Below are 16,370 nucleotides of genomic sequence, written 5' to 3' on the forward strand. Positions count from 1 at the left end.
TAGTCCTGCAGCAGCTGGAGGGTCGCAGGTTGGAGAGATATACGTTTTATGGAAGCAGAGAACTCTGCCAAAAGGCGGCAGGACCAGTATTTCCCTTTGTTTACCACCCAGATGTTTTACTTTCCCTCCACTGAATCCACCAACAACCTGCGAGTTGGCTACGGGGCATCCAGAACATAATGGGGAGGAAAAAATACAGTTATTTGAATCTGTAAGCACCTTTACATAGGTTTATTTAGTTAAGAGAATACAGTCAGGGTTCGGGAGAAGGATTGTTAAGATCAGCAGAATTTTTTCACAGCGTCCTTTTGTTTTGTTTCTAGATCAACAGTTATAGAGATGACTTTAGACCAGGTAGATGTCTTCCTAATGACGCCAAGACCATCCCTGGCATTCAGGCTCATACCGGCAAACAATCCCGATTGCTTGTATCAATGTTGGGGCAATATCCGTGGAAACAGAGCACTGCGCGGTGACACGGTTGGCGTGTGATGGGGGCACAATACCCCTATGGGACCCTGCAGAGGCATATGAATAACCCATACAATGAAAACCAGCAATGATCTCACACACATAATATTATTCCGTCTGGCGGCAGAAGAGTTAACAGGACTAATTAGAGCTGTTTGCATAGGAAAGCACTTCGTGTAGAAAGCGGCCGGTGATTCACAGCACCCCGACAATCAGCCACGCAGGCAAGAAAGCGGCTCGGAGTGTCACGGCGACCTTGAGACACTTACACGGCTCTGTATCTGGGACAGGAGTCAGCGATCATGTGTCTGCACGTTAATGCTACCGAGGACTGAAAAAGCGTGTTAAAGCAGAGAAAGGAGGCAGCAGAGCGCAGAGGACGCGGAGGTCCGGGATTCCTAGAGTCGCGGGCAAATTCCAGAAGTCAGCAGGACAACGACCCGAGGCACGAAGCCACACGAGTCAAACAGGCAGAGCATCTCCTTTGATGGGGCAGTCAAAGTCCTGACTTGAATACACACCTTCAATAACCCCGCGTATTCAAACACCATATAACATAACATACAGACTCTACTACACCGAGAAATTAAACGAGACTGAAATAAAGTCGGGGTACACAACACAACTCTATCCTAGTCGCGGACATCTATACGTGACAGCCTGGCTTGGAAAGGTCAATCATCACAGGTGGTTTGGGAAGATTAAACTGTAAGAAGCAGGAACTACTATGGTTATATAGTGAGCGTGGCAGATAAGTGAACAGGCTCCCAGCTGAAGCGGTAGGGCTAATACAGTAAGAATTAGAAAATAAAATTGCACGGGATGATCATTGAAATCAAAAGAAGACATCATCTTCTGTATGGACCACCTGTAGTCTACATAGAATGCCAAAAAACAAAATCTGAATTCCTCATTTGATAATAGGTAGTATTAAATACACGATAGGTATTTTTAGAAGGTTTTTGTTTTTTTTTTTGGAGGGGGGTGGGTTTGAATGACCACATCGGTGTGTGGTGCCACCGATGTGTGGACATCGGTGGCACCACTCTTCTACACCACTTAATAAACCAAAAACTTTGTTTTGTCATGGATGGGTGGATTCCCAACACAGAAAAAAAAAAAAAAAAAAAACCAAACATCAGGCTACACTGCATGATCAGAAACAGCCCAGACGTTATCCACCACAGCAACCGGGACGAACTTTGCGAGCCACCTTTTGCAAACAATGACTGGCGCTAAAAGCCATCTCGTGAGAGCGAGCGTTATCTGGACGGAATTTTTAAGTTCAGCCCGTTGACTTACGTTTACATCAGATACATTTGTAAATCTCCAATGAAATCATGTGACACTGTGACATCATATAACCGAGCTTTATTGATCTGTCTATAGCCTGCGGACAAGCTGGAAACAATGGGGAATATAAAAAAATTTAAAAGCCGTACTTAAACATGCGCATGTATACATACTGTATATGAAACATACGAGTATGTGACTAATAGGATTAGTTTCCTCTCCCAAAAGCCTGGTGTTTACTTAAGTAGAAAAGAAATCCGATATTGTTCTAGAACCGCAAGGAATGCAGCAAATCCTTAAATGTTACAATTAGTTCAGTTAAACTAAAAAGAACAGAAACATAATATCGACATAATATAAATGGAAATTGTAACGCCCGTCAGATTTCCCCCAAATACTGCCCAGACACCGGCCCCGTTTGGTGGGCATTTTGAAGATCTCTGGTGATCTAAATGCTCCGTACCTACTCCGGGAGGCAGCTCTGTTTCTTGTGCACCCTCAGCACACTACGTCAGGAAGTATTACAGATGAAATGGAATACCGTACTTATATCTGGGAACACTCATTTGATCCGGAGTCCCTAGGTCTCCAGATCAATTTCCTCTATCTCCAGGTAAGGGAGACGTGTTTTGCCCTCTCTTCACCAGACTAGAGGCAGGCAGACCGGTGCTAGGTGGAAATTAAGTGATGTAACCGAAAAAACTGACCGGCCGATCATGTTTTCTCACAAAGCTGGGCGGCATCCTTATTCATTCTTGGACCTTCATTCTAGATTCTACTTTGACACATTTGGGTGAAAGGCTATTCCATGTATCATCCACAACCTATGCAGTTAAAACTCCAAGGGCCATTTGCGTGAAGTTCTCATTTTAGAACGGTATAGTTAAAGACCGAATAATGAATTATTAACGCTGGAGACGAAGCCTTCTGGTGCTTGGCAGTTCATTCATGCACACCTTGTTTCCTATGCTGGAAACGAAAATCCTTTAGGAACGACGGTTACGCGTCAGCAGTCTTCGCAGTCCTGATTTTCAGGGTAACAAATCACTAACGTGTAAACCCATTACTTAAAATTTATATTGCAGAGTTGCTTCATCAGGTTAATTACAGTAATACAAAAGCTGACAGCCAAGTTGAACAACCCTGATGAAGATAAGGTTGCAAACGCTCCTCTCGGCTGATGTAGCAAGGCCTGCTCGGCGATGTCTCATAAGGGCTGGGCTCCATATACTTCAATAAAACAAGAACTGGGTTTATTGCAAGGTGGCTCCCAATCTCCCATAAGTGTCAGGAGCATATATTAGCTTCAGGCAACGCCACAACCATCAGAGATCAGTACCAACCATCACACGGATCCACCAAACCGTGATCCACCCTAGAACCTGCTCTCAGAAGCAGTCCATAAAAGGACTTCAAGCTTTCCAAGGCATCATTAATTCTTATCTGTTGATGCATAATAGTGCCTCCACATGCTGAAGCGCTGTACAACGAGCAAGCCGGACAGAACACATAATTTGGATTTGGAGGACCCAAAAGGTTAAGAGGGCCCCGAGCTTACAACCTACAATTACAAAGATCCAGATGAAGGCAAAGAAAGTCCTTTGACCTTTTTGGTTGTTGGGGTAGCAACTTGTCAGGGCATTCTGTACCCCGAAAAAGTTATTTACTATGGTATGGGCAATACTGGGAATTTCTATGTATTATAAAAAAGTGTTCCATTCAGAGTAAACTCTGTGAAATAGCCAGTTTAAAGCGCACACCTCCTTTGCCCAAAAAGAACAGAGCGTTCTGGGTGTCTCCAAGGGCAGTCGGAGTAAGCCCCGGATCAGCCACTGTTAAGATGTTTAAGTATATAATTATCAGAACCCCACCTTTTTAAACTTCTTTTATCCCCCCCTAAAATAATCTGGTTTCCCCAGAATATAAGTGCCAGTAGACAGTCCTGCGCCACACTTTATTTTGGGCGTCTCACCTCTCTTTCAGGTACAATGGGAACACAGCTTAACCCCTTGGCATCTGTACCGACACTTCTTATCGTCTTGATGATTAGGATAACATGGAACATCATTCTTTTACAAAAGAGGACACACCGACAGGTTCCACGTACAATAAGAAGCCAATAGCATTGTCATACAGGACGTGATCACTGCGGTCCGACTCATGGTAGCGCTCACGTTTATATATATATACATACACATACTTTTTCCTCATTTTAGGACGGAAAAAAGTAAAAAGTAAAATTGAGTGCCTTACTAAAAAATAAATTAAAAAAAATAAAATTAAAAAAAAGGGAATATAAACCCCTGTTTACAATTAAAAAGGAATTTAGCACTTTAAAATAAAAAATGTCTGACTTTAGGTGTTCAAAATGCTTGGATGCAAGGATGTTATGGGCGGCTACTAGTAATAAATAGCACGTTGGTCCACATGCTCATTTTATTCTACTAAGAAGAAAACAGTTAATTTTGAGTTTATTTGACCCCCTAATGATCTAATGAGGAGCGCTGAAGTAAAACAGCAATCATAACACTAGTGACAATAAAGTATAAAAATATATATATATAAAAATAACTACACTGTATTTATATACTATATTATAAATACACAACTCTGCCAGTAAACAAGACCTTGAGAAAGATAACTAAATAAACACATTGAATTTTTGTAGCATTTTTATGTTACTTGTGTGGTTCGAGGGAAGGGAGCAGGACTTTACCGAAACTTTATGAGCTAAATTACATAAATGTACAAACACCCCTATCCAGTTCTTAGAAAAGAGGGGCATCAGAATTCTGGTCCTAAACAGGGTACACATAGATATACACTCGTACACGCTATGCCCGCAACGATCCAATGTCCTACTCGTTCCACATTCTATCCTACGTCTCCGTTTACCCGTTCAATTTGACATTATGTCCTCAAAAAAAAGTAACAAGACACTTTCTAGGACATTTAGCTGAATCGCAACATTTGTCAGGAGATTTCAAAGAAGCCTTGAGAAAGTTTGGCAATACGGTTTCTGTATGACTCAAAGCGCTCTCGCACCCCGTCATCTGAAGGCTTGGACGTTCTGCCAACGCGTTTAATGGCATGCGCAAAATTATACAGCGAGAAATCCAAGGAGCTCCTGTGTAGAGCATTTTATAACCTTCTCCAATAAAATGATTTATAACCTAATCTATTAAAATTACATACACAGAAAAACGTGGGGTGTAATACGCACCGGGGTGTATAGTACGCACCGGGGTGTATAGTACGCACCGGGGTGTATAATACGCAGGTATAACTTTACACTGAATTTTGTAGGTGGGGGGGGAAATAAAGTATGCACCCAACAGATTAAGTCACTGGCTGATGATCGGCGAGACTCATCCATGACCTAAAGAGTCTCTAATCTCAGACAGCAATCTATTAAATACGTCAGAAATAAAATACAAAATAAAATTAAAAAAAAGGTTTTGCTTAAACGTAGCAAAGATAACTTAACAGAGAGGAATAATCATGTAGATCGAACGTTACTCCCAATACATACACATAGGGAGGTGTTATATTTGTTATTTTTATCTGTAAATAGCATTAAATAGGTTTATTTCATGTAAAAGCTATAGACATTTTAAATACAAACCTGTGATTCTAAAAGTCGTAAACGTGACAATTCCCCTCTAAGAGCTAGAGAAATAAAACCAATGACGGTATGTAAAGGAATCAGGCATCTGCTTCAAAAGGGTAAATCTTTAATGGTAGCCTCATTAAGATAATTATTATCCTTCTACAAACCGACAACATCAGGGAACCGCAAGAAGTTGTCTAAATATTTGGGGTTTTGCACCCACCCTTATCTGTTTGTATAAAAGAAGTCAACACCAAGGGTACAGAGCACTCCCGGGAGCTCCTTACTGTCTGTTCTCGGGGATCCAGAACAATGAAACGTTTCTGAACAGAGAAACCCAAGGAGTTCACGTCATGGTGTGTTTGAGTCTCGTTGACAGGCACTCGCATATCTAACGGTACTTCCTCAAGGGGCTCGGAGAACTTGCACTTGGACATGTTAAGAACCTATTGTAATTGACCTACACGCTTCTTCCTATAACCACACACGGTCCTCGATAACCCCCAATCCATACAACTTCTACTTATAGTTGGATTTCAACATAGAAGCTTACACTGACTTAACGCTTCTCAAAGTCTGTGGATGAGGCGAGGGTCTAAGATGATGCTCCTCTAGACTGTAAGCTCGTTTGAGCCGGGCTCTCCTCACCTGTTGTCTCTGTTAGTCAATTTGTTATGTTACATACTACTTGTTATGTCCGGTCTACCCATTGTACAGCGCTACGGAATTTGATGGCGCTATATAAAACAATAAATAACGATGCACCATATCCCAACAAATTTTGTACCTAGCGTTGCCATGTAGTATCTATAAATCCACAATGAAAAGTTAGACTTGGAAGCATATTCCGGACACCAAGATTACAGTAGTCATATCAGTCTCTTAAAACAGAGGACCGATGCTGGTGTACCCATATTTTCTGCATTTCTCGAGAACGTATAGAAAAAGTATAGGGGACAATCTTCTCTGAAAGCTTCTCTGAAAAGGTCCTTCGCGCCTCTTGTTTGGACCCATTTTTGATTTCCCAAAAGGTTGGATGTCAGGAAAAAAAAAAAAAAAAAAAAAAAAAAAAAAAATTTGGGAGGATGAACCCGTTCCTTCTCAGCATTACTATAAACAGGTTTCATGAAGCTTATCCTGTTCGTACCCAGCTGTGATAATGTTTGTTCTTATACACAAGTCTCGCTGAAGACCTGATCTGCAGGATTTTCTACCGGCGCCAGCTACACAATACCACGGACCTCACGTGACACTGACCTGTTACTAACCATTGCCACCGGAAATAACCTATATGTGGTATTGCCTCAAAAAAGTTTAAATTAAAGTAAATTTAATAAAAAAAAAAATAATTCGGAGTGCCAGCTTAAGGCAAAGCGAAGAAGCTATACATGCTACAGCACCATTTCCTTAAACCAGATCTGTGGAATAATAGGATTTACAAATTAAAGCAAGCTATAGGTGTTAGAAACGCACCTTATGTCTCTTATATGCATGCGCACCGCTGGTTTTACACAACATTGCCCAAGCAGTGTCACCAGCAATCGGGATCGCCTTCAGATACGAAGCTGGATCACCTCGGCTAACCAGGCTTATCTCTGCATTACGACGGATCTACACATTGTCTTACGTTATCCTTCTACAACATTACAATCTTTTCATTAATAAAAACAGATTCATCTGAATATAAACAACAAAAGAAACGTTCTACCCGCGCAAGATTTTACAAGCCCCTTCTTTGTTATGATTAATAAACCATCATCCCCGGAGCAATATTAATTAATACCAACCCCTGCTCTCCTGCTGACACCTTAACCCACTCCACCCTGAGCGATGTCATCGTCGGCCAATAAGAAGTCAGGATACTGAGTGATGACAGGCACGACGGGACTCACCCTGAATAATGTGCCAGTATATACAAACAAGAGAACAATACACCAAAACAAACGCCCTACCCTGAAGAGCTGACAGTCTTACGGCTGAGCCATCCAGAATGCCATAATCCGCATTACAGTCTCCCAGTAATAAATGGAAACTGATCCCAATGGAATATAAACCACTCGGTGCCAGTCAGGAGTCCAGGCGGCCAGTAGAGATCTGGGAAAATGGGAGAAGCACCATAGGCCATATCGATTAAAGGAATTCTCAGAATATCTGCCAAAAACATGGAGAAATCATGTTGGACGCCATTTTGTTTTGGCCAGTTGATCCACACGGAGCCCCAGAATCCATTCACTTTGGCCTTGACGTGACCTCACACATCCTGAAGACGATCACAGCAAGAGCCAGACATGTTCTCCTTCCACAAATTCACACCGGCGCGGTCATTGGGGTTTATTCAATAAGGACTTCATTGACAGTGAAACACGGACCTTGGGCACTGCACCCAGCTGTCCCCTTGAGATATGATGTCATATTGCAGCGCTCCGTGCCTTGATGGCGTGCAGTGCTTCTAATGCATCCTATGGAGGCTGTGCCCTCCATGGTGTAAATAAACTGGAGATCTCCCTTATCAGCCCATCGAGCAACAATCCTACCTGGGGACACTCCATGTAAAGTTCTGCTTCGCTGGGCCAGGAAGGGGAAACGCCGGGTGGCGGGAGCGGCACTGTGCCCCCACTCTCCACCCACTTCTACATTAAAAATTGCGGGGGGGTCCTCTGGATCAGCCACTTACGTCAGTGGGACCTACTACCCCGCAAGGGGGTCTCCGGGTAGCCGGAGGCAGAAAGTTCCCAGGTATTGCAACATAGCGGAGGGGCAGACTGTCCAAAAGGGTGAATGCGCCCCCCCCCAGGCTGCCATTCTACTGGACTTGCTGCCCTGGGCCAGAATACGTCACCGCTCAGAACGCACCTCAAGCAACAATCAGGGGGGCTAACCAGTCTCTGGAATAGAATTACAGAGGGCAGCTGAACTGACATACCCTCGGCAATTTAACCCTTTGTCAGGTTCTCTTAAAACACACCAAGGCCTGTACTACATAGATGAACAGCTTCACAACTCCTGACGCGTGTCTGTAAATGTACACGTGTTCGCCACCTCATTTAAATCCTGCAGCGCTGCGTAAAAAGAAACAACAACAATATAAACTTTTTTCTATTTCTATAAAGGACAGGCCGGCGTCTAGACCCCCTACGCCTTTAAGAGCATACGGGACAGACCATCAGCGTTTCCATATAATGCCGTCTCAGCACTTTGCAGGTAAAGGAGCGTCCCGACTCATTCCCTACATTACTGTAAAGATCTATTAAGAGTTCATTACGCTGAATAGGAAAGCACTTTCTCCACGGCCTGAAATATCCACTCTCTAGACGTTAAAGCGAAGTTTAATACAGGACAGACAACCTCCTGCACTCTGCTGTGGACTACAACTCCCATTACACACAGACAAAAAAAAAAAAAAAGAGAAAGAAATCCCTTAACAGAACAAGAAAATAAAAAGCACCAAACACCATTTGTGTACAAAACAAGGGACTCGTTTGTACAAAAAATAAGTTAAATTAATAAACGATACAACATTGTTGACATTTCCCATGCCATTGTTCAATTTTTAAAAAATATTTAAATAGGCAATACAAATATTTTTTGATACAAAAAAATTCAATTTTATTCAAAAATTCCATAGCGCTATTATAATACGAAGGTATGAAAATTAATTATAAAACAGACGAGCACTACAGGTAGCAAAAACAAAACAAAAAAAAAAAATCAAAAAAAAAATCACAATGTATAAAAAAATAAATAGCGAAGCGTCAAATAATGGAGAAGTCTGTAAAAGTCCATGCTTACAATCAAAATATTCAGATTAAAGGGCCCCCAGGCTCTTTGAACCCGACACCTATGACATCAGTGTGTTGTGTCATTTATCAGATTAGTTAAGGTTATTTATCTCATCACTGGCTCATTTTAATGCAAAATGGGCACCTTGAGTATTATAAATGCACAGGAATACGCACAGTCACACACACACACACACACACTTCTGTGCCGCTCAGCAGTTTTCCTTGATAAGGAAGAGTTTCCGTACAAACACCCAGCCGGGAAGGAACATGGTCATGAATAACATGAAGATGTGTTTTGTATACAATGAGGACCGGTGGCTGACACTATGGCCGGCGTGTGTCCAGCGGTAACGGGGGGGACAGGAGGCTCTGTAGTCTGGTTACCACGGTTACACGACGCACAGGTTCCCAAACACGCCAGAGAGCGGGTAGAATCCGCAGTATTTTGGCAAACCTCTCTACCCCGCGTCCAATTAATTTCAGCATTCCTGAAACGTTACATTCGGGTCAGTGATTTCCTTAATTGCTCCACCAGCTTCTCGAACGCACTCAGAAGACCCCTTCTGTCCGAGCCCTGCAGAGCGTCACTTAATTGCTTCCCCGCAGAACAGCGAGACTGCGTTTTGGGCTCGGCGTACGCAGCTTTCTCTACGTTTAGAGACATTTACACTTCCCACCACGCGCTATTAACTACGCGCTCGTGAGAACAAGAAACGGCAAACAAATGAAAGACAAATCCGGCAGCTAGGCTAGGGAAGCCATATTGGACATATGTTTCCACGACACCCAGTTTTCCCATCCTGCTGAACAGCACATGTAAAGTACTACGCTGCAGTATCTGTGTGTGATACACCCAAGTCCCTTCTATAAGCTTATAAATCCTACATAAAGAAAGGTAGCATGGTGAGTAGCGTATGTGTTTCCTGGACAAAATGGCCGACATGGCCACCCAAGGGAGACACAAGCGGGTTCAACGAAAGGACATGTAAGAAGGCTGCGTGCACTTGAAGGATGTACAAGCAGGCAGGCAATGCACACCACGGGGATCCGCAGGCAAGCAGGCAGAGCTCACCCAAGGGGCCGCGCGCAAGCAAATACACACATTCACGCAACAAACTCAGAAGACAAGTGCTGTGAAGCCAAGCAAACAGGAGCGTCACTGACTTTGGGGTACAATTTGCCGTTTTATGTTCTCACCAACAAGCAGGCAGTGGCCACAATCTACTAAATCAGGAGCGTTCGTGCAGCCGATGCGATATAATATGTGGGAAGTTATAACCCCCTCCTGACTTCAAGCTGCCTGCAGACGGAGGTTTTGGCCCCCGGTTCTCGCTCAGGTAGAAACCCAGGAACTGGTTTCATCAAAGAGCCGTTCCACCCGACGGGCCGGAACATCATGATCCTCAGCTACAAGGCTCGGCGGCAGCCGCATTATAAAAGACAGCCCCAAAGACAACACATAAAGGGACTGGGGGGGCGAAGGACGTCTGTCCTCCTTAACAGGTAACGAATGGTACGTCGGCGCATTTCAGTGAATTTAGGCACGTTCCACAGTCATATCCACTTCTATGCCAAAAGGGAACGGTCACATCACCATCAACTAAATTCATTATCGCTGTAGAAGTCTGCCTATGGAAGTCTAGAGAATGCTGGATTGGCCACAAATCTCATTCGATTCCTGTCCCGATGTTCTCTCCCATCTCCTCTAGCACCACCTTTACAAGGGCTACCTCATTCAAACCAACAATTTAACAACCGGGAGGCATAACTTAATGGGGAGGAATAAACATGCAGATCCTGAGAACAGGAAGTAAAGATGGCTGCACCATGGCATATATGTTGTATCTATACATACAAAATACATATAGAATAGAACTGCTTTATTCAGGCGGCATGGTTCCTGGAGCAACCCCCCCCCCCGGCTGATCTAAAGCAAGACCGGAGCTGTGTATGTCCATTAAAGAGTTAATACGGAAAGATTATGGGGCCAAGATTTGGTTTCTTGCCCAGGATTTTGTAGAATCTTAATCCAGAAAAATGTTAATCCAGAAAATTTCTGCCACAAATTCAGCCAATCACAGCAGGCATTAAAGAGACGGAATGTTTAATTTATATTTTGTATGGCAATTTTATTTCTTAGGTTTTATAATAAAAAAGATCTTCACATTTATTTCACATTCTATTGAAAATGGTGATTTTTGTGACCGCTTCCCCTTTAATCAGGATTTTTTCCCCCATAAATGATTTCACTATTAAACGCGCTGCTTGGAATGAATGAGGCTGTTGAGCGGACTCTCTGATCCGTAGTCAAAGTCCATGCAAATTCCTGCGTGTTTGTTTAGGGAGGGAAGACCCTGCGCTCGGCCACACGACGCCTGTTTATTCACCTGTGCGTTCAGACTACAATTCCCATGATGCCTTGCTGCCTCACCTGCCGAAGCGTGAAGGTTGTGTCAGTGATTCCCCCGGGGCCGCGGTAGCACTCGGTACGTCATCACAGCGTGAGCCCCTCGCTGCCTGCAGGTAGCCGGCCCTGTGTCCTCGTCCCCAAATACTGAAGGCCAGCCATGCTTAGGAACTGCAGCCTTAAATAAACAGTGCTTTATTCACTAAATAGTTGGTAGGAGAGTTGCATTTTGGACTCCCCAAGTTCCCCCTACAAGGTGAGGCTTGCTAGGGGGCCTACAGAAGGGCCACAAGGTCCATGGAGGCAAAAGAGGCAACTTCTCCAGGTGCTGCAAGGCGAGGGAGCAATGCTCTCGCACCATCTTCTTTGTCCTTCTCCGACTTCCAGAAGTGGATGGGATGCCAGCGCAGGCGTACCCCCCAACCCAAGAGCCCCAATTATGGCTCATTCCCCCCAACTCTCTTATTTTCCTCTAGACAGTCCTGCAGAAACGGCAGAGTAAGGAACGCGAGCTTGTTAGGCGGCGTGCGGTTGGGTGACCCTATAGGTACGTTAGGTGGGTGCTGCAGATTGGGACACCTTGGTGGGGTATGTTTAACAAATACCCAAATCTCTAAGATTCCTCGAAAGACTCAGGAGAAGACAACGTGGGCCGAATGTTTTCTGCGGTCACATTCTAAGACTCCTCGCCGACTGAGCTCAGTCCTTCTGTCACGGGTAGCAGAGTTTTATTCTAGAAAAGGAATCATAAGCCAGGCAACCGTGTCGCACAGATACACGTATGCTGCATTCCCCCCATGTGTCATGCGTGCCTCTGGCGTGTGCTTTCAGCATATCGGCCGATCGTCTCGCGTGCGGACGCCAAGGAACGGAGCCGAGCCGGCAAACATATAGTGTAACTCCTACGGTGCTGCATTGTGATGTCACAACAAGGGAGACGCCATCAAACCTCATAAAGCCTCCTATTCCACACAGTTACTTCCAGCTCTGGTAGGACGAGCAATACATATCGATTAGCTGGATTGATCTCCGCAGCCATACCATAAACACACGAAACATAGAATGTGACAACAGATAAGAACCATTCGGCCCGGCTTCTCTGCCGACCTTAATCAGTCATCGGTCTCATCTTAAGGACAGTCATACGCCTATCCCAGGCATGTTTAAATTCCCTCGCTGTATTAACCCCCAACTCTTCTGCCGGGAGGCTGTTCTGCTCATCTACCACCCTCTCATAATGAGTCCCTTTAACCATATGCTATAATAAACCCCGAGAAGCCTCCAACAATAACCAATGAGTTTCTGCGTGTTCATGTTCCTAACACTATCTTTTTCACAATACGCTTATTGTCTCATTGCGTGTAACAGCCGTGTTGCTTTATTTATATAGAGAAATTAACAAGCTGTTATCCATATTCAGCCATATCAGCGGCCCACGGCAGGTAGATTATTTTAATCGCCTGCACTCTACGGAGCGGTGCGCCCGCTTCACATGTTCAATCCGTGTAAAAACACATGCTTCTCTCGCATGAATCGTTGTTTTTACAAAACTCATCCATATGCAAAAGTTCACAGGCAAAATAAATAAATAGACTGTAAAAGATATTACCCCCCCCTTGAGCAGGAAGTTGGTGTAAAAAATGGCAGGAAGTTAACTGTGCAAAGCGAATATTCTTCCTCCAGTCACATTTTTAATCTATAATTTTTAAATGTTAATGGTATGTAGGTATGTATGTATGTATGTATAAGGGGCCGAGGGGTTGGAGTCCCAACAGGATGATCTGCCCCATTCGAAAGCAGCTCAAGGACTTTGCCACCCACACTTTTGCCACATTGTCCAAATATAATTTCCTCTCCCTTTCCCCAAACAGCGTGTTAAATATCCTTTTACTAACGTGTCTAAGCAGGCAAGGAACATCCTACGGATCATTCAGGTCCACCAAATACTTTGTTGGCAGGACCTCTGGGTGGTCACTCTGTCTGTCCACCTGCTGCTTTCTCCCTATAGACCGCTGTACATTAAGCTAAAAGCCGCCATCGTCTCAATAGCCCAGAACCAGCCAGCCTCTCGTGGTGTCCACGTCATGGGATATCAACACGGCTAATTCTCAGACAATACATACATCAACGTGGAAGTCCTCTCATGCGCGTACAACACACACAGCAGGAAAGTTCTCTCTCACTCTAATACTCCAGAGAGAAAAACATTATTGACTTCCCACCGACAGCCTTTCCCGATCACGGGGTTATAAATCAGTGATGGGGAGAGCCGGAGGGACTGGGAAGAAGCCATGCATACAAAACGAGAAAAGAAATGTGGCATCCCAGCTTTCAGGCCCAACAAAGGGGGGGTTCACCTCACACACACCATCCCCTCAATGTTTAATTCATGGAGGCAGAACAAAGGCAGGGAGAGGCGCAGTATCACGTTAAGAGCCTCATCGAATGTCACCGGCGGCACCGCACAACGCTGCCAAGCGCCTTCACGCCAACGCCGGACTGGCCACGGCACATAGCTATGCGGAGCATCTCTTTCACAGTAACGGGGATGATACACTGTATACATGATACACTGTATACAAACGGGTTCCGATCACCCCAATAAATCATCCAGAATCTGCTACATTCTATGATGTCACAACGGCAACCTGGTAGAAAAGGAACGCATCTACAGACACAACACGCGGTTTCAGGAGTAACTGTATTAAGGCGGTGAGGACTATAGCCGTATGGCTGCTGGGGTCAATGCCCATCACCCTCAACCACCTGCTCCGAATAGCCCAATTATAACATAGTAGAGTTCTATTAGTATCGGAGGGCAGGTGTAATTCATGGCTCACTCCAGGAATGTTGAAGTCATGCTCTTCGTCAATCTACTGCCGTCCACGGCACGCCAGGCCCTGTGGCCCTTTAGGGCAGACTCACTGTGACTCAGGACACTAGCCTACCAGGGGGTGGGGTGAGACCGGTTACTTCCAATGTACGGTGTACTTCCTATAAGGAGAATTAGCTGCTAGAACACATGATATGGGTTAACCTAAAACAGGACTACAACACCCATAATCCCCAGACTATTTGTCAAGGACTGGCAAAGCACCCTGGGAGTTGTACTCCATCAAGGTTAACCCTTGCCTTGACATCAATAACGTCATAAAAAAAAATTCCTACAGCAATGACAGCTCTCTACCCCAGCCATATAAACATTAATAGCGTGGTTTGGGAGCCCCCATTCTTTGACACACCCTAAAAAAAAACAGACAATAGAGAGAGAAAAAAAAACATTTCATGCCATACAAAGAAAAAAAAAGGTGTAAAAAGGTGGGTGGATGAAATAATTATTTTGTTTTAAAAAAAAAAAACCCTTCACTTTAACTACGGCATCAGCAAACAACCCTGGAGGTGTTTGGAAGGTGGGAGAGGCCCCAATAAATACCTTATAACCTAAACCGGGATCTCCACCCCATTTAAAGGGAGACAAGAACAGGGTGTGAGAGCCTGGTGGGGGATTGTGGTCGTAAAAAAATAAAATAAAATAATTAAAAAATATATATATATATTTATTATATACACACTTTTTATTTTTTTTTATCATAATTGTAAATTCTACTTATTTAACAAAAGTATCCCTCCTGGATCTACCAGTTAATAATAATATATATTATTTTTAATAAAATATAATAGACGCATCACCTACAGGCCAGGTTAAAAAAAATCTGAAGAATTCGGATAATAATGCTTTGTATGGGACCTATGTCACCTTATTTAATTAAATGTAATGTGTCATTAGATCAAATTGTATATAATGGGAAATTGTTTACCAAAGCTCAAATTACCCTCTAATCAAACAGATTAGCATTTTCCACAGATTTCCAATGAACTCATGAATATATATTATATATATTATATATACATACGCACCTTAAAAAAGTATACTTTTGAAAAGGCATTTCATACAAACAGAAAACAAAATAGCTCAATAAAAAAAATATTGTAAATATTTAATATAATTGTAACAAATCCCACTCATTCTTACACTAGGAAACATCACGAAATCGAGACGATGACTTGACAGTGATCTGTGTTCTATAAGCCACATGTGTTATTGATCAGGTAAATCATTAAAGGGTTAAAAAAAAAGTTTCCTCAATAGGTAACATAGTATTGGGGGTCACGTGGAGGGTCTGGAATCAGATCTTCAGGATTTGGGGTACACTGTATTTATGATCTTGACTAATATTATATGCTGGTCAGAATTCAGATATAAATACAAGATTCATGTGCTAATGGGATTTATAATATACCGCAGGATAGGAGATTATTTTATGGGCAGCTAAACACACCCAGAGCCACTAACACCCCATAATGGGGCAATTCACACTACATATTATATAGGTTTAAAGAAAATAAAATTAAGCTCACCTTTGCCATAGCATTTGTAGATGAGCCAGCTGAGGCTGGCAGATATCTTGGCCTGCTGCACATCATACACATCCAAAGGCTTGATCTCTGGCACCAAAAAGCTCTTTTTCATTATTTTAGCTGATTTCTTCAAGCTTGGTCCACTAGAGAAGATCCATCAGGAGTGGGAGTGGGAGAGGGGGGGGGGGTGTTTAATTCAAATCAGGTGTGGGGGGGGCAAATCCCACAGATTTACACAAACAAGAGGCAGTTCTGGTATTGGAAGGGCAGGCAGGCAGGATAAAGAAGCCCTCTTCTCGCTCCCACCATGCAGGGAGACTGATGAGGTCTGTGTGATGGGGGTCAGGGCAGGAGCTGTCCTTCAGCACTGCATGGAGTGGGCTAGTGG

The 16,370-nt window shown here is 43.6% G+C and overlaps 1 protein-coding gene across 1 annotated transcript in view; it reads right to left on the minus strand.

Moving 5' to 3' along the window:
• The window catches only part of CAMSAP3 (calmodulin regulated spectrin associated protein family member 3), a 39,699-nt gene extending 23,535 nt beyond the window's left edge, over positions 1-16,164 (minus strand). The window contains exon 1 of the mRNA XM_053464391.1: positions 15,983-16,164. Coding sequence (XP_053320366.1) covers positions 15,983-16,094 — 112 coding nt within the window. The 5' untranslated portion in view covers positions 16,095-16,164. The remainder of the gene's footprint in view (positions 1-15,982) is intronic.
• Positions 16,165-16,370: the final 206 nt, after the last annotated feature.

The sequence above is a fragment of the Spea bombifrons genome, chromosome 4 (assembly GCF_027358695.1).
Source record: "Spea bombifrons isolate aSpeBom1 chromosome 4, aSpeBom1.2.pri, whole genome shotgun sequence".
In the NCBI taxonomy this organism is placed as follows: Eukaryota; Metazoa; Chordata; class Amphibia; order Anura; family Pelobatidae; genus Spea; species Spea bombifrons.